At 36.3% G+C, this 21,943-nt stretch overlaps 2 protein-coding genes across 2 annotated transcripts in view; one reads left to right on the forward strand and one right to left on the reverse strand.

Moving 5' to 3' along the window:
• The window catches only part of LOC141289010 (vascular endothelial growth factor receptor 3-like), a 96,312-nt gene extending 78,762 nt beyond the window's left edge, over positions 1-17,550 (forward strand). Inside the window, exons 17-29 of the mRNA XM_073821201.1 lie at positions 1,863-1,967; positions 2,104-2,217; positions 2,489-2,577; positions 2,689-2,806; positions 5,998-6,092; positions 6,292-6,414; positions 7,274-7,385; positions 8,731-8,830; positions 8,919-9,024; positions 9,143-9,255; positions 16,710-16,830; positions 16,928-17,013; positions 17,095-17,550. Of these exons, the coding sequence (XP_073677302.1) occupies positions 1,863-1,967; positions 2,104-2,217; positions 2,489-2,577; positions 2,689-2,806; positions 5,998-6,092; positions 6,292-6,414; positions 7,274-7,385; positions 8,731-8,830; positions 8,919-9,024; positions 9,143-9,255; positions 16,710-16,830; positions 16,928-17,013; positions 17,095-17,317 (1,505 nt within the window). The 3' untranslated portion in view covers positions 17,318-17,550. The remainder of the gene's footprint in view (positions 1-1,862; positions 1,968-2,103; positions 2,218-2,488; positions 2,578-2,688; positions 2,807-5,997; positions 6,093-6,291; positions 6,415-7,273; positions 7,386-8,730; positions 8,831-8,918; positions 9,025-9,142; positions 9,256-16,709; positions 16,831-16,927; positions 17,014-17,094) is intronic.
• A 2,266-nt stretch (positions 17,551-19,816) lies between these two features.
• ergic1 (endoplasmic reticulum-golgi intermediate compartment 1) overlaps positions 19,817-21,943 on the reverse strand; it is a 38,992-nt gene continuing 36,865 nt past the window's right edge. Inside the window, exons 9-10 of the mRNA XM_073820541.1 lie at positions 21,080-21,202; positions 19,817-20,999 (exon numbers count right to left, since the gene is read on the reverse strand). Of these exons, the coding sequence (XP_073676642.1) occupies positions 20,892-20,999; positions 21,080-21,202 (231 nt within the window). The 3' untranslated portion in view covers positions 19,817-20,891. The remainder of the gene's footprint in view (positions 21,000-21,079; positions 21,203-21,943) is intronic.

Here is a 21,943-nt window from a genome sequence, read left to right on the forward strand (position 1 = left end):
CAGAAATCCTTGTATGATGTGATAAAGGTTTGTTTGTTAGGAAATGTTAAAATATAGAACTGGGGCTGCTTCAACATAACACTGAAACAGATCGAATCTTGTCAAGTCATGATTATCAAATCAGGCTGTTATTTAAATGGGTCATGTGATTTTGCTAAAAAGAGCATTATTTTGTGTATATTTGTTGTAATGCAATGTGTTTGTGCAGTTTAAGGTTCAAAAAACATATTATTTTCCACATACTGTACATTATTGTTGCTCCTCTTTGCCCTGCCTTTCTGAAACGCTTTGATTTACAAAACTCATCGTTGATGGAAACCGAGGTGTTCTCTGATTGGCCAACTATCCGGTGCATTGTGATTGGCCGAATACCTCAGGCGTTTGACGGAAATGGCGCGACGAGACAGAAAAAATAAAACCCATTATAAATGGGGCATTGGTTGCATCCAGTGGGGACATAACTACTGATTATAATGACTCATACTGTCTTTTTATGCGTTGAGTCATGCCGCGCCGCATAAACATAACACCATGTCTGCATTTGCGATCGTAGAACGAGAAACAACAAGCACTGCTCTACACTGCTCAAAACTTGTGTTTGAATAGTCAATAGGCAATTCTTTAATTATCAAAAAAGGTACTTATAGACGTCAGTCAGAAGCGCAGACTTTACGTACAACATTGGTATTGCCCCACTTTATAGCCTTGACCCTTTGTGTAGAGCTGGCATTGTAAGCTGCTCTCCCAGGTTCAGGAAACAATCCTCCATGAAATGCGCATCAATCACTCGAATATTTGCGTTGTACTGTTCCAGAACAGTGTTGTAAATATAACTTAACCACTGATTTCTAGTTGTGTCCTCATTTTGGAGGCCAAACAAAGTACTTTTGCTTTCGCAATGAAACACACTTTGTCTCCTCAACAAAAGGAGTAAAAGTTACGCCTTCTTTCTTTCCATATACATATGGGTGGTGTTGCGTAAATCTACTCACCCCGTGACGTGGATAAATGTGGATGTGTTTGAACGAGCCGTTTTAGGAAGGCGTGGCTGAGTCTTAACTTTTATAATAAATGTCTCTTTGGATTTGAGACTTTAAGCTTTGCAACTTTACAGATCTTATCTATGCACAAACAGCTTGTAACACTCCAAAGACAAAGGAAAACAAGAAACCGCATCATATGACCTCTTTAAGTGAAGTAGTATATAGCCTGAGTGTGTACAGCTGATGATAGCATATTTTACACATATAGGTGCTGTGAGTTTAACATTCATTTGGGAATGTAATGTGTGCTACGTTCTCTTTTTACATTTACAATTGCAAAATTTTCAGCATTTTGGTGGACAGAAGTTTACAGCAACTCCTTTAGCGATCTGATGTGTTTTTGTAAGAAAAATATCCATATTTAAAACGTAAGATCTAGCTTTAATCTAGCTTGCTGCTTTGGGAAGGGGCGTGGCAGGACTGAAACACTGTCTAAACTGTTCGCCAATTGAAACGCAGTGGGACTGCTAACCAATCACAACACATTTTGTTTTTTGGGAGGTGGACCTTTATCAAACCCGGAACTAATCGAGCCATTTGTGCCAGCCTGGGGAGAAAGCTTTTGTAATAATGTAAATTATATGAACAATTATGCGTTTTTCGAACCACCAAGCATTAAACCCCTTTAAACATTTGAAAGTGAATTATTTAAGACATAAATATTTGTATTATAATTTGTAGTGTCTATTGGTTCTTGTAAAGAGTGTTTCTTCGTTCTTTGTGTCTCAGCTTGAGCAATATGAGACATTCAGTGTACTGCATACTATGCATTAAGGATAGTGTGATTTACTAACATTTATCCTTTGTTAATGTTTGCAGGGAAGGTGCTTGGGCATGGAGCTTTCGGGAAGGTGATCGAAGCTTCAATCTTTGGGCAAGACAAGAAAACCTCTTCAAACACAGTGGCGGTCAAGATGTTAAAAGGTTCAGTCTTACCCATAAACTACAGTGAATACAAAAATATCCATTCACTATCATATACATACTGTATATATTTATATGCTTAACAGTGTGTGTGTGTGTGTGTGTGTGTGTGTATGCATGTGTGTGTGTATCACAGAGGGAGCCACAGCCAGCGAACACAAAGCCTTAATGTCAGAATTGAAGATTCTCATTCACATTGGAAACCATCTTAATGTTGTCAACCTTCTTGGAGCATGCACCAAACCCAATGGTATGGATGTACCATTATAAAACTGGATGCTGACTGGTCAATGCATTGATCCAGCATTGATGAAATACTAAGTATAGAGATAATACATCCTCATATCACTGCAGCACCTAAAGTTTACGTGTCAGGGACCATTTTTCTTACAAAACACACTTACTTTTTTATGTTAACCTGGCCAGTATGGCAGTATATTGTGAGGAAAGCCATAGCCTTTCAAATGTTCTGCAGCATTCTTCTTACCTCTTTCTTTTCTGTTTAACATTTTGATTGTCAGGTCCTCTCATGGTTGTGGTGGAATATTGTAAATATGGAAATCTCTCCAATTTCCTGCGTGCCAAAAGGGAGTTCTTCTTACCATACAGGGTGAGAGAGAAAAATAACTTGATGAACACATATCCATATCCCTCTCACAACAGCACTACAATCAAAAATAACTTATATGTAATCTAGTGTAACATGCGCTTGTGTTTGCAGGATCGTTCTCCTAAAACCCAGAGTCAGGTGCGAAGAATGATAGAAGCAGGTCAGGTCAGCCAGCATGAACGTCAGCCGTCCACAACTTCCAACATCAGCCCTCCAGTGCAGTCTCGAGGTAAGAGCACGTCAGAGAGCAGAATATATGAAGAAATGTAAACAGGGGCGTAGTGTCTGTGTATGCAGGTGCATATGGGAACTTTTAATTGAAACGAGGGAATGAATAGAGTCCTGCACGGGCCCTGCCCTTGTCCGAAAACGTATCACAACAGAGACTGTGTTGCAGCCATTAAATAGTTAAGTTAAATTAGAAATATGTTTAGAACATTTTATGTTTGTTAAATTCAAGCTTTTGTTTTTTAAAGTAACGGCCAAGCGGCCAGCGGCAATGAGTTGAGCATGTTTGATCAATTTAGCCTTCTCAAATCAACACGACTTGCCTAAAATAAAACCTATAGATATAAAACACTAGATGCATTTCACAATATTAATTTAAACATTTAACCTAGATAAATGTGTGCTGTTAGACGCAATACCCAATTGTTTGTGTGGAGAGTGGAAGCTAAAGCGTGCTTTGCAGGACATGGAAGCGGCAGCGCGATAATTTTTTTCTAATAACAGTGGAAACCTGAAATACGCCATAATTTTTGCTCATAAAGGTAAGAGTAATACATCATTCGGAACTGTGAAAGGTCTATTCTTTTGTGTGCACTCACAATATCAACAAAACGTTGTGCTTTTGTAAAATAGCTAAAGAAAACAAGCATGAGGAGGTTGAGGAGGAGCGCTTCACAAAAATGATCCGAAACTCAGCGAATATTTGCCTCACAGATATGATAAATATATCTATAGAATGCTATAAATTAATATTTTAAAACGAAAGAATTTATGTAATAAAATCAAGTTATATTGCGTAAAGTGAAAATTTTACCTACTCCGCCAAAAAAAAGAAAGAAAAGTCAGTGGCATCCAACCTGTCTTCACATTTAACATGAAAAACAGCAATAAAAATGTAGGCTTCAACTCAGTTAACTGGCTGATTTATGAGAAAAATAAAACAATGTTGACAAAGTTACAGGCTTGTTGGCTTTTCTGAGGTAGGCTAAATGTAATGTTAATATTATTATGACTTATTCACAAAGATGTTTTTTTGATTGTTTTTTTAACTCTGATTGATCAATTTCATGAGACATCGTGTTTAATTTTTTTTAACATGCATTTAAATATTTTTCATGTTTATTTCATTGATTTGCATGCCGCTTGATCTGAGGTGAATAGTTATCTCACTACAAATTAAAGAGCATAAAAACACATTTATTGTTTGTATTTTATTATAAATTTGACAGAGACTTGCGTGCTACAAATAATGAATGGACTTGAAAACGTTGAATATTATTTCCAAGCATTTATACCATAATTATAAAACGGTTAGTTCCATTCCTCAATTCTGATTGGTCAGCAGCTGTGTTTTATTCACGATACAGCACGGCTATGACCGCTTCACTCAACGTTCTCTGTATCATTGAACCTCCTTAGCAACCACCCTTAGCAACGTAAACAAAGCTTTAGCAGTTAGGGACTACTTTTTACAGCGGAAGGCAGTTAATGATTTTACTTTATGAAAACGTACAACCTAATATATATAAATTAATATATATTTTTGATATTAATATTTTTATTGTGTGGTAACCATTTTATAAAAGCAATAAGGTACTTGAGGCCGTGCTGTATCGTGAATAAATCACGGCTGAAGGGGTTGCAGGCAACAACAACGCCCTTCAGCCGTGATTTATTCACGATACAGCACGGCCTCTCGTACCTTATTGCTTAAATAAAACAGCTTGTGAATACTCAAATCAACAAGTTAACCAAGTTGGAGCCCATAATGACTGGGAGGCCTGTACAAATTTTTTGCATATGGGCCCAGGGCTGACTTGCTACGCCACTGTATGTAAAGATTATGTATTAAATATTTACAGATGTTTACCTGGCAGATAATAAAGCTGCCTTGATTGTGCTATCAGAATTACTGTAAATAGAACTTTAGGGGGCACTGTGGAACTTCTAAGTAGGAAACTCATGGCGAAAAAGAGTAGGCTACGCTTTCTGAAGTAAATTGTAGTTTTTATTATTTTATTAAAATACACTTGTTAGTCAGCTCCGACAGACTAGTGGGCAAGTGCGCCAACATATAATGCCATGGAAATACACAATACAATACACTTGTTAATTTGTTTTTGTTCATTTGGATTTGAAATATGCTACAATAAACCTCGTTTCCAGCAACTGATGTAGCAAAATAAAGTTTTTCAAAACTTTAAGCCCTTCAGACCCTGCATCCATTGAAATGGACATCACATGATTTTTTGTTTAAACCAATAAAATTGTATGTTTTTATAATATGAAAAACATGATCAACCAATCACAATGAAGATATGACTCCTAACTTAATCTGATTGAGCTACAGACATCACAAAAGAGAGACATGATAAAAAGGGATCAAACAAGTTTTTTTTTTTATTTAGACTTTATATTACTTTGCCTTTTTTCCACATTCTTACTGCATTGTTTATTCTTATGCTGATGATACACGGGGCAACTTTTTGAGCAATTTTATTGGGCAACTTCTTTTTTGCAATATGGTTTGAGCACTTTCCCATTGAAAATGGGTAACAGATTTCTATCTGGATAATTTAGATCAATCGTGGGCCCTGTATCTCACCTGGTTGCCCATTGACGGCAACATTGCTCAAAAAGTTGCCCAGTGTATCATCAGCCTGCTCTTTTCAAAATCTTAAACACTAGTTCAACTATAGTGCACAAACTCTACTTATTATGTATGGTTAAATTATGAGGATTTTTATTGTTCTTCAGTCCTGGCATCCATTGTAGTGGACATGAGAAAAATCTAATCAAAATGAGTCGGCACAAATCTTTTTTTAGACTCATTTATATGTTGGAGAAGAGCAAATATCGAGTGGAATTTTTTTTTTGTTTTTTTTTGTTCAGTAAAACAAATTCAGGTCTGAAGTTAAATCAACTCAGCGAAATGATTCACTGTTTTGAACCACTTGAAAATCCGTACACTGGCGACACCTGCTGGTGCAACACAAAAACACTAAATGTAGTGCTAAATAAAAGCACTTAGAACACCTTAACACATTCGTAGCAACATACTGCTTGAGTCACCCACAACAGCCTAATATTTTTATTGAATTGTCTTCCTGACAATTTTCTGATTCAAATTGTTGTATAATGCATTTAAGCCTTTTCCAATATTTTCTTTTGTTTTTCTTTTCCCAATTGCAGTGGATGATCTTTGGAAGACTCCTCTCACAATAGAGGATTTGATATGCTACAGCTTTCAGGTTGCACGAGGGATGGAGTTTCTGGCATCTCGTAAGGTACATTTCAAATTCAAGCTCAACCTCTCTGTTAAATCAATAGTCACATTTAGTGGGTTGTAGGTGAACTTTACATCTCTCCTAGAGTAGTCTATGCTGATCAGTGGTGGGGGGATAAGTTTGGCTGGATACATATTTTTACAAATGCCTAGATCATATTAAAAAAATAAAGTATTGATACAGGATTTTGGTCTGACAGTGTATTCATCGCGACCTGGCGGCCAGAAACATCCTCCTGTCCGAGAACAATGTGGTGAAGATCTGTGACTTTGGTTTAGCACGAGACATCTACAAAGACCCTGACTACGTGCGCAAAGGCAATGTAAGAGAGACCCTTCACAACTAAAAGCATGATCCAGAAAGATCTCAAGTGTAATATAGCAGTATTCAACCAAGACTAACATTTTTCACTTCTTTTGCCTGTAGCTTTAAATAGACAAAATTTATAAACAAAATTTCTTACATATAATGCATATAAATAAATTTCCAATAATATGTCTTACTAAGATAATATTAATATCATTAACAGTGTTTATGAAAATATATATATATTTTGGATGATTTTTGTCTTTTATGACTAGCACCACAATGTTTGGAATATTCTAAAAAGCACTATAATATTGCAGAATATTCCAGAATGTAGCAGGAACTTCTAGAATGTTCCCTACCTTACAAAAGCTAAATAAATAAATAAAACATGCAAAATTACTACAAAAACTCATCTGTACTAACAAATGTTTCATAATTAAATACAATAGTACAATAATAATTAGCCCTACAAAATTACATAAAAAAATGTGAGGATCACATTATACGAAGAAAAAAAATGTAAAATGTGACCCCACACGAGATTCACGCAGCATTTCAGTAAAGGCCACTGGTTAAAAATGACTTGTCTAACCTTTGCATCATAATATAAAGACATAAAAGCGAGGCAGCATTCAATGCTTACTAAATATCATTAAAAAAATTCAGAAGCAAAAGATGAACATGTAACAAGACCAATACTATTACTGCATGACATAAACATAATGAAGCAGAACGGTTACATTCATGAGATTACTGTTGAGAGGCATTGATGAATGGTTGTCCTACTGCAAATCATATCAGCTCCAGGATCATGATAAGAGTGTATTCTCTCACAGGCACTATTATAGGTGAAATGTTATCTGTCTTTGCAGGCTAGACTGCCGCTGAAGTGGATGGCTCCAGAGAGCATCTTTGATAAGGTTTACACCAGTCAGAGTGATGTATGGTCATTTGGAGTGCTGCTCTGGGAGATTTTCTCACTAGGTAAGGGTTTTACCTGATATCTGAGCACTAGCTATTTCTCAAACCCAACTTTTTCTGTTGTTTTCCATATTTTTTTTATATATATCAAGCCTAAAATTATTCAAACCCTTGGCAAATTCTGCCTTAAAGTTACTTTTATTCAACCAGCAAGTTTTTTTTTGTTGTTGATTAGAAATGACACAGGCTTCTCCCAAAAGATAAAAATATTACTCATCTTTTATTTATATTTTAACAAAAAGTGGCATGTCCAAAATTATTCATACCCTTCTCAATAATCAATAGAAAAGCCTTTATTGGCTATTACAGCAATCAAACGCTTCCTATAATTGCTGACCAGCTTTTTGCATGTCTCCACTGGTATTTTTGCCCATTCATCTTTAGCGATAAGCTTCAACTCTTTCAGGTTGGAGGGTCTCCTTGCCATCACCCTGATCTTTAGCTCCTTCCACAGATTCTCAATTGGATTTAAGTCAGGACTCTGGCTGGGCCACTGCAAAACATTAATGGGTCGTTGTTGTGCTGAAATGTCCACTGGTGCCCAAGGCCAAGTTTCTCTGCAGACTGCCTGATGTTGTTGTTGAGAATTTTGTTGTATTGCTCCTTTTTCATGGTGCCGTTTACTGTGATTAGGTTCCCTGGTCCACCGGCTGAAAAACACCCCCAAAACATTATGATGGTGCACTGTAGCCACTGGAACTTCAAAACATTTAGATATGGTCTTATAGCCCTTTCCTGACTTGTGAGCAGCCACAATGCGCAGCCGCAGTTCCTCAGTGAGCTCCTTTGTTTTAGCCATGACTGTCCACAAACCAACAGCAGAGAGCTTCTGTTTTCCACCTGTTGAGTTGATTAAATCAGCTGTTCCCAATGAATCAGGGTAATTAGGATGCTTTAGAACAGCTTGGACTATTTGGAATGGTATAGAACTTTGGATTTTCCGATAGACTGTGACAGTTTGCAAAGGGTATGAATAATTTTGGACATGCCACTTTTTGTTCAAATGTAAATAAAAGCTGAGAAATATTTTTTTCCACAATGATGCCTCTTGTACTCTTGTATCTTTTGGGAGAAGCCTGTGTCATTTCCAGTCAAAAAAACCCTTGCTGGTTGAATAAAAGTAACTAAAAGTAACTTCAAGTCAGAATTTGCCAGGGGTATGAATACTTTTGGGCTTGACTGTATGTACAAGTCAAAACTTTGGAATAATGCTCACCAATCTGCAAAAATACTATTGCAATTTAAAATGTTTACTGTTTACTACTTTCTTCCTGTGATAGAAAAGCAACCAAGCTTAAAACTTGTCAAAGTCTTTGATCACAGACTTGCTTGTACCATATCCCATTAGGAGCATCTCCATACCCGGGCATCCAGATTGATGAAGACTTCTGCAAGCGACTCAAAGACGGTACCAGGATGAGGGCACCAGACAACGCGTCTCCTGAAATGTAAGCATTGGCCGGATGACTGTGTCTGTGTGTGTTTGATCAGTGGTGAATCTCTGAGTGCACTGATGTGTGATACGTGTTCTGGTAGATACGGCATCATGTTGGCCTGCTGGCAGGGCGAGCCCAGGGAGAGACCCATGTTTCCAGCTCTGGTGGAGATACTTGGAGATCTTCTTCAGGAAAACAGTCTACCCGTAAGGAAAAAAACATATGAGATTCTTTTTATATTTCAAGTCAGCTGGTTATAAAAGTGATAGAAAGGCTAACGGTGTATATTGTAGTGATTATGTGAAATGTTTTTTTTTTCTGTAGGAAATCCCATTCAATGAGTCTCAGAGCTCAGAGGATGATGGTTTCTCACAAGCTTCCTCTAGACCACCATCACAAGAGGAGATCAGGCTCGCCTGCAACACAATGTCCACTCGGTACATTTTATATCAATGATTTATAATGTTCTTAACCCTGCACAGCCTGACATATGTGACCTTTTTATTTTCACATTCTCCATTAAAATACATTAAAATGATATATGACTTGCTGGAATTAGACGAACAATGACTGAGCTACAGCAGTGTGAAGGCAATAGAGCCAGCAGAGTTGGTTTTGAGAAAAATCAAGTTCAAGTTTTCTAAAGATTCCAAAGCAAAATCACCACACTGCAAAAAATGCTTTTCTTACTTGGATTTTTTTGTCTTGTTTCCAGCCAAATATTGAAAAATTCTCTAGACGAGTAAAAATCATTGTCTTGTTTTCAGAAAAAAATTTTTTTTTGATGCAAGCAATATGTGACCCTGGACCACAAAACCAGTCATAAGGTTAAATTTTTACAAAACTGAGATGTATGCATCATATGAAAGCACAATAAATAAGCTTTCTATTGATATATAGTTTGTTAGGATTGGACAATATTTGGCCGAGATACATCTATTTGAAAATCTGGAATCTGAGGGTGCAAAAAAATCAAAATGCTGAGAAAATCACCTTTAAAGTTGTCTAAATTAGGTTCTTAACAATGCATATTACTAATCAAAAATTACATTTTGATATATTTATAGTAGAAATCTTACAAAAAATCTTCATGGAACATGATTTTTACTTAATTTCCTAATGATTTTTGGCATAAAAAAAAAAATCTATAATTTTGACCCATACATTTTTTGGCTATTGCTACAAATATACCCCAGCGACTTAAGACTGGTTTTGTGGTCCAGGGTCACATATATCTGCCAATGGGGTAATATCATTCTGTTTGAAATAAGATTTTCTTGCTTACCCCATTGGCAGATTATTTAGCTTGTTCTAAGCAAAAACTCACTTAATTTTGACGTTTTTTTCTGAAAACAAGAAAATTACTTTTACTCGTCTAGAAAATCATTCTGATTTAAGAATTTTTATATATATTTTGGCTGGAAACAAGACAAAAAAATCTAAGTACGAAAAGGAGCAACGTTGCATATTTTCCTCCAATTCTTTTCTTAATAATAATTACTATATTATTATTAACAAAATTTCTATTTTTATTTAGTATTTGTTAAATTATTATTAATTTGTTAAATATTAAAAATAAGAAGAAAAACTAATTTAATCAAGAGCAGTGAGTGATTCTGTCTTTTCTTTTAATGTTTGATTAACATTGAGACAGATTTATATTAAGACCTACTGTAATGCATGGATCTAATATTGTTACAAACGGGGCGACTGAGAGTGAGGATCCAAATGCAAGGCTTTATTATGAAGATCGTGGTCGAACAGACAGGGTCGAAATCACCAGCAAACAGCAACAATAAAGATAATCCAGGAGAGCAGTCCAATAAAACAGGCGTGGGTCAAAATCCAAGTGGGCAGTCCAAAGTGACAACAGAAAACAAAAGATGAAACAAAACAAGGAACAAGGCTAAACTATGACTAAGACTGAAACTGGAAAACAAGACAGGAGTTAACTAGGAACTAGGAAACTGGGAACAAGGGAAAACGCTTGGTAAAGTTCGCAACAGCAAATCAATACTTCGCAGAGTGTGGTGCTGCGTCCCAATTCGCATACTATACGTCCTAAATAGTATTCGAAAATAGAATTAGTGTGTCCCAAATCGTAGTATGTTTAAAAAAGTATTCCAAAGATTCCCGGATGGTCTACTACTTGACTTCAGAATTCGAAGTGCGGATCAATGCACACTCTAACGGCTAATATTGCCCACAACACACTGCGCGGTGAACGAGGATTCGATTAGAACTACAAACACGCATAAAAAGTGTTAAAAAACTACAAACATGGAGGATATGCGCGACCAACGGACAGATAGAGAAAGGGGTTTGAGTGATAAATAATCAGTGTGTAACCTGATAAAAAATATATTTTTTAAATGTTATCCTCGTTATATTTCATGTGCAGCAACATTATGAACTTTTATAATGATATGTTTGGTCATTAATGTTTAAATGCATAATTATGCAAACACAAGAGCAGAGTTCTCGGCATGAAAGACTCCTGAAAGAACGTGCCTCTTCATTTCTCTCTAATACGGTAGGAAATTAAATTAAACGAAATGTAGATAATGTTAACTGTGATGATTGACAGGACAGTTTAAACAGTGAGAGGATTCAGGTAACTAAACAACAAAGCGTCTGTTAAAAAAGCAGTTATGACGAAGTAGTATGTCCCAAAGCTCGCCTACTATTCTGCTACATACTCAAAAGTATGTACTTTTTCTTCACAAAAAGAGTACATACTTTTAGGGCGTAGTATAAGTAGGCGAATTGGGACGCAGCATGGGGATGCACTTTTTTCCAGGGGTTTCAGTACAGCGTAATCGATATTGCGTCACCAGGCAGGCGTGGCCTATTTGAGAATTTGCATAGGTCACCGATCATGCGCAGTTAGGGAAAAGCAATTTGCTTCAAATACCTCCACTATTGCAGGGCTTTCGTGCACTTCATATTCATATACAGTATCATGAAATACCTGTCCACGAACGCAGGGGTTTCGTGCACTTCATAATTATATGCATACAGTGTCTTGAAATACCTGTCCACGATCGCAGGGGTTTCGTGCACTTCATAATTATATTCATATACAATATCTTGAAATACCTGTCCACGATCGCAGGGGTTTCGTGCACGTCATAATTATATGCATACAGTGTCTTGAAATACCTGTCCACGAACGCAGGGTTTTCGTGCACTTCATAATTATATGCATACAGTGTCTTGAAATACCTGTCCACGTTCGCAGGGGTTTCGTGCACTTCATAATTATATTCATATAATATCTTGAAATACCTGTCCAAGATCGCAGGGGTTTCGTGCACTTCATAATTATATGCATACAGTGTCTTGAAATACCTGTCCACGAACGCAGGGGTTTCGTGCACTTCATAATTATATGCATACAGTGTCTTGAAATACCTGTCCATGATCGCAGGGTTTTCGTGCACTTCATAATTATATGCATACAGTGTCTTGAAATACCTGTCCACGTTCGCAGGGGTTTCGTGCACTTCATAATTATATTCATATAAAATCTTGAAATACCTGTCCAAGATCGCAGGGGTTTCGTGCACTTCATAATTATATGCATACAGTGTCTTGAAATACCTGTCCACGAACGCAGGGGTTTCATGCACTTCATAATTATATGCATACAGTGTCTTGAAATACCTGTCCACGTTCGCAGGGGTTTCATGCACTTCATAATTATATGCATACAGTGTCTTGAAATACCTGTCCACGATCGCAGGGGTTTCGTGCACTTCATAATTATATTCATATACAATATCTTGAAATACCTGTCCACGATCGCAGGGGTTTCGTGCACTTCATAATTATATTCATATACAATATCTTGAAATACCTGTCCACGAACGCAGGGTTTTCGTGCACTTCATAATTATATGCATACAGTGTCTTGAAATACCTGTCCACGTTCGCAGGGGTTTCGTGCACTTCATAATTATATTCATATAATATCTTGAAATACCTGTCCAAGATCGCAGGGGTTTCGTGCACTTCATAATTATATGCATACAGTGTCTTGAAATACCTGTCCACGAACGCAGGGGTTTCATGCACTTCATAATTATATGCATACAGTGTCTTGAAATACCTGTCCACGTTCGCAGGGGTTTCGTGCACTTCATAATTATATTCATATACAATATCTTGAAATACCTGTCCACGATCGCAGGGGTTTCGTGCACTTCATAATTATATTCATATACAATATCTTGAAATACCTGTCCACGAACGCAGGGTTTTCGTGCACTTCATAATTATATGCATACAGTGTCTTGAAATACCTGTCCACGTTCGCAGGGGTTTCGTGCACTTCATAATTATATTCATATAATATCTTGAAATACCTGTCCAAGATCGCAGGGGTTTCGTGCACTTCATAATTATATGCATACAGTGTCTTGAAATACCTGTCCACGAACGCAGGGGTTTCATGCACTTCATAATTATATGCATACAGTGTCTTGAAATACCTGTCCACGTTCGCAGGGGTTTCATGCACTTCATAATTATATGCATACAGTGTCTTGAAATACCTGTCCACGTTCGCAGGGGTTTCATGCACTTCATAATTATATGCATACAGTGTCTTGAAATACCTGTCCACGTTCGCAGGGGTTTCGTGCACTTCATAATTATATTCATATAATATCTTGAAATACCTGTCCAAGATCGCAGGGGTTTCGTGCACTTCATAATTATATGCATACAGTGTCTTGAAATACCTGTCCACGAACGCAGGGGTTTCATGCACTTCATAATTATATGCATACAGTGTCTTGAAATACCTGTCCACGTTCGCAGGGGTTTCATGCACTTCATAATTATATGCATACAGTGTCTTGAAATACCTGTCCACGTTCGCAGGGGTTTCATGCACTTCATAATTATATGCATACAGTGTCTTGAAATACCTGTCCACGTTCGCAGGGGTTTCGTGCACTTCATAATTATATTCATATAATATCTTGAAATACCTGTCCACGATCGCAGGGGTTTCGTGCACTTCATAATTATATTCATATACAATATCTTGAAATACCTGTCCAAGATCGCAGGGGATTCGTGCACTTCATAATTATATGCATACAGTGTCTTGAAATACCTGTCCACGAACGCAGGGGTTTCATGCACTTCATAATTATATGCATACAGTGTCTTGAAATAAGTTACCTGTCCACGAACGCAGGGGTTTCGTGCACTTCATAATTATATTCATATACAATATCTTGAAATACCTGTCCAAGATCGCAGGGTTTTCGTGCACTTCATAATTATATTCATATACAATATCTTGAAATACCTGTCCACGAACGCAGGGTTTTCGTGCACTTCATAATTATATTCATATACAGTATTTTGAAATACCTGTCCACAATCACAGGGGTTCGTGCCCTTCATAATTATATTCATATAACATTACAGTGTCTTGAAATAACGTTACCTGGCCACGATACCGTTGTAAACCATGATTTATTTTCGTAAATAGACGCTACACGTTTTACATTTCTATAACGGCTGTTTATTTGTTTTCGAAAATCGTTTAAATTTAAGATTTTAAAACATAAAAATAACCTGTATGACTGTGTTGTCCTTCATTATCCATCAGTGCTAGGTTTTGAAATGCCCGCGCAAAAAAACTGACTTACTGCGCATGATCGGTGACCTCTCTTAATAATTTTTTTTTAGAAAGGGGCGTTTTCCCAACGCCCCCAGGGACGCCCATTTTACGTCGTGGTAATGAAACCCCTGGAATTTAGGCTGTGTCCAAATTCAGGGTCTGCATCCTCCTTAGGATCCTTCCTACCAGGTTGAAGGAGGAGGGGTCCTCCGAAGACCGCAAAACCTGGAAGTAGGTGTCAGTGAATTTGGACAGCCTACACTTCTTTCAGTTCCCTCCCTTCCCCGTTGCTCATATCCTGTCGCCTAGCAACCGTGACAGCGCTAAGCAAGAAGTAAGGTTATCTGTACTGCACAAAACAAAATAACTACTCTTTCATCCCTAAAAGCGTTAAAAACATTTTCAATCACAAACAAGAAATTAGCTGTGTGTAAGGGGATATTCACACAGACAGTAAGAAAGAAGCTATTTTACGAAAGTGATGTTTTCTAACATATATACATACAAATGTAAAAAAATAAGCTTAACGCTAAAACCAAAGGCCTAACTAGACAACCGCTGTAAAAAAATATTTTTTGAAACGGCAGTTTTTTTAAAACTTCCATCATTACTACCGCTTGCTTCGTCCGCCATTATTTGAAAATTCTGGAAGCGCTCCGCCGAAAGGAATTGTGGGATAGGTAGGACGGGAAAGGATCCACCAGACCCATCCTTCAAATTCGGGGAAAAGGAGGACGTATTTGTGGGCCGCATTTGAAGGATCCTATGAATTTGGACAGCCTTCGTCGCGGCGCTGTGACGTAACATCCTTCTAATGAGTCCTCCGAAGGATGTAGACCCTGAATTTGGACACAGCCTTTGTGAGTCCCACGCAGCATGGGTGTCCTGAAATAACCAGCGAAGCAGCAACAGTCAGTGACGGGCAAGGCTCCCTCTGCTGGCCTGGTGTAACAAATATAATGTTACACATCAGATTTTTCAGAAAGCACTATAATATTGCAGAATATTCCAGAATGTTACAGAAACTTCTAGAATGTTCCCAACCTTACAAAAGCAAAATAAATAAATACATAAATAAAACATGCAAAATGAAAACATTTTTTGTTACATTCTGTATTTAAGTCCTGTAAGTGTTTTTCTTGAAATATTACTAACAATATAAAATCAGTAAAGATTTCACAGTAAAAAGCCATGTGTACCATGACATGAAAGGGGACGCTTTTAGTATTTTACTAGCTTTTACTTGCTACTTTTACTTTAGTATAACCCATCAGTGACAGAAGGTATGTAGTAGATTGTGTACAACAGGTTTTTGAAGCATGTTAAGAATATAGAGGCCTTACAAATTCATGTACATCAAATATGATACAGTAGGCGAGACACTGCAGGTGTATAGGGTAAAAAAAACTTACCTTACTTCACAGTTGACTGATTACATTGATAACTGCAAACAGTTTTTGTATTGCAAGTTTTCTAAAATGTTAGTTTAAATATGCAAATGAGGCATGATTTACTGAAATATGCACTCATATGCATACATTTCTAGTACAAAAATCTAAACACTGGATCAAGTCAGATGTTTTTACAGAGGAGATTTTGGCATTTTGTCACTCCATAATTCAGAAAAAACTTTGAACAGATAAAAAACCATGTCTTTTTTATAATAAAATGTTGCATAAAACCAAGCTAATTATATATGAACAAATCCCTCTGTAAAAATCTTCAGGATATAGACAGGAATAAAAATGTAAGGTTTGGTGTGTGTAAGTGCTACTGAAGTGGAGATTTATGGCTCAGTGTAGGAGAAAAAAAATATGGCCTTTAAAAATCTGTACTGTAATTGAAATCTATTGACACAAATAGATAAAGTGCTATAAAAGAAACACTTAACAGTGTCTTTTGGGTGTTTTCTCTTTTCACTAGTCTGAAGAAAAACACTTTATAAAAAAAAAAAAAAAAAGCCCAAAATCTCACACTTGACAGGTGCATGAAAAAACAGTTTTTGCCAACAGTGTCTCCCCTTAATAGAGTTAAATTAATATTACCAATGTTTAGGGATTTGAATAAGCCTATAACCCTTAGTATGAAAAATATCTCTGTCTATGATAAATCGTGTCTGATCAAGGAGAGTTGCGCTATTGCCTTTCTAAACAATCAGACTTTTACATTTTTACATAATGGACAATGAAATGGAAAAAAAGGTGCTTATGTCCCTATGTTGAATATATATATATGCCTCTATCTGTCCAGATATTACAACTGCGTGCCTTTCGCTGGGTGCATCATGGTTGGACCCTCCAGCACGTGTCACTCACGAGTGAAGACCTTTGAGGAACTTCCTCTGGAAATGACATCACACAAGGCACATCATGTACGACTAAGACCTCCAATACACATATAGTCATTATAAGATGTTAATATTATATATATATATATATATAGTTTCATACATGTTTGTGTCCTTACAGGACAGCCAGACAGACAGTGGGATGGTTTTGGCATCAGATGAGCTGGAGAGGTTTGAACACAAGCACAGAGGGGCCATGCTGAAAAAGTAGGTGAAACTGAAAATGTTGTGTACTGTTTTCTTTCTCTGGAGTTGCATTAACCATTTTATTCATGTGTAAACCTGCAGTCCATCAGCGGGTTGCAGCACAGAACGCCTCATCAGTACTCCGTCCATGAGCAGCAGTGGCAGCAGCAGCACATTGCGCCCACCCTTCTTCAGCCAACTCTCAGGCCAAACTTTCTACAACAACGAGTACGGCCAGCTGTCGGAGGAGGGTGTTAGCGACTTCTTCTCTTCGTCGGATCAGGCCCTACATAAGGGAGCCTGCCCGGCAACCTCCAACCTGTAACAGCACTGATTGGCCAGTCGTACCCAGGCCCCGCCCCCTCACAACTAACTGAACTGAAGTCTAGCTTTGTAAAGCCACTGGGTGGCACCATTATGTCAATTTCAAACCAAAAAAGTATTTTATCGCCTTACATATATCTTTATATAAAGAGTAAACTTCTTTTTATTTGTACAAAAAAATAGAGAAAAGCACCAGAATGGAGAAAAAAAATAATAAAGGGATATATCATCTTTTGACTGACTTTTTTTTTTGTATAAGTGACATTCTAGAATATATTACTCAATTATATGGTTATATTTGAATCATTTCATGGAAACATGTGTTACATATTTTATCAATAGAAATTATTATTACTAAGTACCTAATTAAGAAAACAAGTCTCATGTTAAATGGCTCCATAATGTTTATTTTGATTCTTTTTCAACATTATGGTAGACTAAACTAACCCGAAGACATACAAACCAGTGGTGTATAAAGTACCTGAAAGCCATATTTAAGTAAAAGTACAGATAGCGTACTAGAAAATGACTTTGGTAGAAGTTGAAGTTACCAGAGATATTCGAATATTACTTGAGTAAAAGTCTTAAAGTATGTGATATTTATTGTACTTAAGTACAAAAAGTATTTTTTTTTTATCTTAAATGTAGTTAAGTATTGAAAGTAAAAGTACAAGTAAATGCAAATTATTTCTCACAATTATGAGTTTATATCACCCAATTTGGAGAAAAAAAGTCAGATTTGTGAGATACAAACTCGCAATTGTGAGGAAAATTATTTATCACAATTGCGAGTTTATATCACTTTCTGAGAAAAAAAAAAAAAAGCCAGAATTCTAAGTTTATATCTCGCAATTCTGACTTTATTTCTCGCAACTGCAAGTTTATATCACACAGTTCGGAGAAAAAAGTCAGAATTGAATTTGTATCACGCAATTCTGGGGGAAAAAAGCCAGCATTTCCTAAAAAGAAGTCAGAATTGCGTGATACAAAGAAAAAAGAAACAAGAAAAAAAATCCAAATTAAGAGTATCTTGCAATTCTGACTTTTTTTCTGAGATGAAAAGTCAGAATTATGAGTTTATAAACTTGTGTATGCTCACAAAAACTTTAGTGACAGAAATAGAGGTGAAAGAAAGAAAACGAAATTTCAATGCAAATGCAACATTTTTTTTTTAAGGAAAAGACAATATTTTTGTGAGCAAACACTTTCTAGATAGAACCGATACTTTTGTGAGATCATTTTTTTAAACAGTTTTGCGAAATTAAGAAAAGTAAACTTTAAATCTTGCAATTCTGACTGAGATCCTGACTTCTGACTATGATGTAGTAACGAATATGCTTCGGTGAAATATATCAAAGTAAAAGTATACATTTTAAATAGGAAATGTAATGGAGTAAAAGTAAAAGTAGTCTGAAAAATAAAAACTCAAGTGAAGTACAGATACTCCCAAAAAATACTTAAGTACAGTAATGAAATGTTATTACTTCGTTACATTACACCACTCATACAAACACAAACAAACAAAGAAACTGGCTGTTGCTGTGGTTTATTCCAACCATAGTAAACAAAGACAGAAAAAAGTGGCGTAGCCCGGAAGATGACGTCTATGTGACTAAATTATATCTGGTGAAATGAGCATGGAAACTCAAAAAGTCATGGTTTGTTTAACGCTTGACTAAAAAAAATTAACTTTAAAGGTTAAGGCCTTATCCGTTCTAAATGACATATCCAAGTAGTTTGGGCCACGAAGCTGAAATGTAGGTTGTGGTTTCTGTTCTCATTAAATGTAGTGAAAATAGACTTGGGTTGCCATGTCAACTTGTGGCGACGACACATCATACATTTGACACGTAGCTTGCTTTCATGTGGAACAGTCCTGTGTAACCAGTACAACCAGATTTTGGAACGCAGTCAAAACACTGACAGGAAATTATTCAGCCTCTTTACGGCAGTGTTGAAAGGGAACGCTTAACAAGACGTAAACAGCACGTTTCCAGCCTAATCTTCAAAACAATAAAAGGTTAACCATTAGACATTATGGACTGAGGAAATAAAAGTATCATTAAGCCATAACAAAGTACCTTTTCAGACATGAAAATAAACAAAAAGAATTCCTTCAAGACTCTTTTAGTTAAAAAAGAAGACATTCATAATTTCCCTTCAATCAAACAAACTAAAATACAGGTGTACAGCCAGAATGCCAACACTGCAAAAATGCTTTTCTTATGTAGATTTTTGTCTTGTTTTCAGCCAAAACATCAAAAAATTCTTAAATCAAGAAGGATTTTCTAGACGAGTAAAAATGGTCGAAAAGTCAAAATTAAGTGCGTTTGTGCTTAAAACAAGCTAAATATTCTGCCAATGGGGTAAGAAAAATAATCTTGTTTTCTGTTTGAAATAAGACTTTTTTTGCTTACCCCCATTGGCAAAATATTTTACTTGTTCTGAGCAAAAAACCCACTTAATTTTGATATTTTTTTCTGAAAACAAGATTTAGCTTGTTTCAAGCAAAAACACAGTTAATTTTGACTTTTCGACCATTTTTACTCTAGACAATCCTTCTTGATTTAAGTATTTTTTAGATATTTTGGCTGGAAACAAGACAAAAAAAAATCTAAGTTAGAAAAACATTTTTTTGCAGTGATCAGAGTGCAAGACAACTAAAATGTACCATAGAAAGAATCCACATTACTTAATCAAACCCAAATAAGTCCAGCATCCACCTCTTTAAAAATGTACAGGTTCATCTCATGAAATACATACAGCTCACAGTTTCCCCAAACAAAAAGAAATAAGAAAAATCAATGCAACTGACTGACATTTTCATGATAAGTAAATACACTTGACCCCAATTTCATATTACCATAATGCATCTGGACATTAGTATAACACAATACTGTAAAAATACAGTAAATCATTTAAATCTGCACATATTAAAGGCAATGAAACAAATACTGGCATGATGTACAAACTCAGTAAATAATACATGATTATTTGTATAATAAAACGGGGAAGTTGGTTTAATTGTCATGCAAATTAATCACAATGCAAAAATGTTTTCTGTTTTTACAATAGAATTTTCATCCATTTTATTTTGAGGTTCAATCCGACCCCTAAAATCAAATAAGTCAGGTTTCATGAGATTAACCCAATCATATCAAGAGAGGACTTCCTATGAGGGTGGAACTCTTTCTTTCTCTTTCAGTTATAACCGATCAAAGTGACACTACGCCTAGTATGCATCACTCTACACTTACACAACTCAGTAACATGTATTAGAATAGGGAAACCCTGGCGTCTTTCCAATGAGCGAGACAGGTTCTTTCCACATCAGTCCTATGAAAGTTGCGGGTGAATTAATATCGCAGTGAAATACGGAAACCACCTACATCCCCCAAATGAAAATCCCTGTAATTCATTGTATTAAATGTTGAGAGATGAAAACCATTTTATCCAAATGAGCACACTGAGAAATGGAAATGTTTTCCAGTTGCGGGTCATAACAGGGTGTAATGACGAGTGTGCAGAGGTTTGGCTGGCATAATTTAAAATTCGTGGCACATAGATATGAGCACTCACGACATTTTCCCAATCTGGATTTTCTTCCAGGCTTCAGAGGCTGTGAATATGCAGGAGTCAATGATGCCGGCCACTGTGAACGTCCCGCCGATGATAGCGCAAATCTGACAGAGAAAGAGGCAATATATATCATTAGGGAAAGAGAAACAGAAAGAGAGAGATATAAACATAAAGAGTGACTCACTGTAGTGATAAAGCGGTAGAGCGGCTGTCTCCTCTCTGTGTATTTCACTGTGATTGGACTCAGGTCATAGCGAAACCATATCGCTGGGATAATACGGCCTGTATGGCTGTAAGCCACATACTCCTAGAAAACAACCCAACAAATACAACTTCTGGTCACACTTTAGATTGGGGACCATTTCTCACTATTAGTTAGCTATGAACTATAAATAAACTTATAAACACAGTAGCCAACATTTGAAGTGGATCAGAACCTTTCATCAAAGTTTTAAAACTAAAAACAATACCCAATACCCATTTTTGTCTTAGGACAACTTTGATGAACTTAGTAGTGTTATGGATGCACCGAAATGAAAATTCTTGGCCGAAGTTAGTAAAATAATATTCTTTGGCCATTTTTAAGACCCCCTTCTTGAATCAGGCATGTGTTTTTCATGTACAAATAAGGAGAATGTTATAATAAATGTATTAATAAAGCTGTTGTAATGATTGTTATCTTTATTTTTATCTTACTTTTTTATTTTATTTTACAGAACAACAGTTAAATTACTTTAAATTCAAAATTACTTTAAACGTCACTTTAAAAGTCAAAATTATCAATGTTGACTTTTATTTTGGCAGAAACCCACAAGAAAACCTTAGTGCTACTTTTTGCTGACAGCAGCAGATTTATGAATGATTCTCATCATGCAGATTTTTTTTCTGCACCTGGCTAAGGAGCTCATGCAGCGCTGTCAGAATAAATACAATTGGTGTGTGTATTAAACTACAGAACATTATGTTGTCTATTTACTAATGGTTTAAGGCCATTTGGTGATTTCATTCATCATACAGTAACCAGCTCTTTCTCTTCTCATGGACGACA

The sequence above is a fragment of the Garra rufa genome, chromosome 16 (assembly GCF_049309525.1).
Source record: "Garra rufa chromosome 16, GarRuf1.0, whole genome shotgun sequence".
Taxonomy (NCBI): domain Eukaryota; kingdom Metazoa; phylum Chordata; class Actinopteri; order Cypriniformes; family Cyprinidae; genus Garra; species Garra rufa.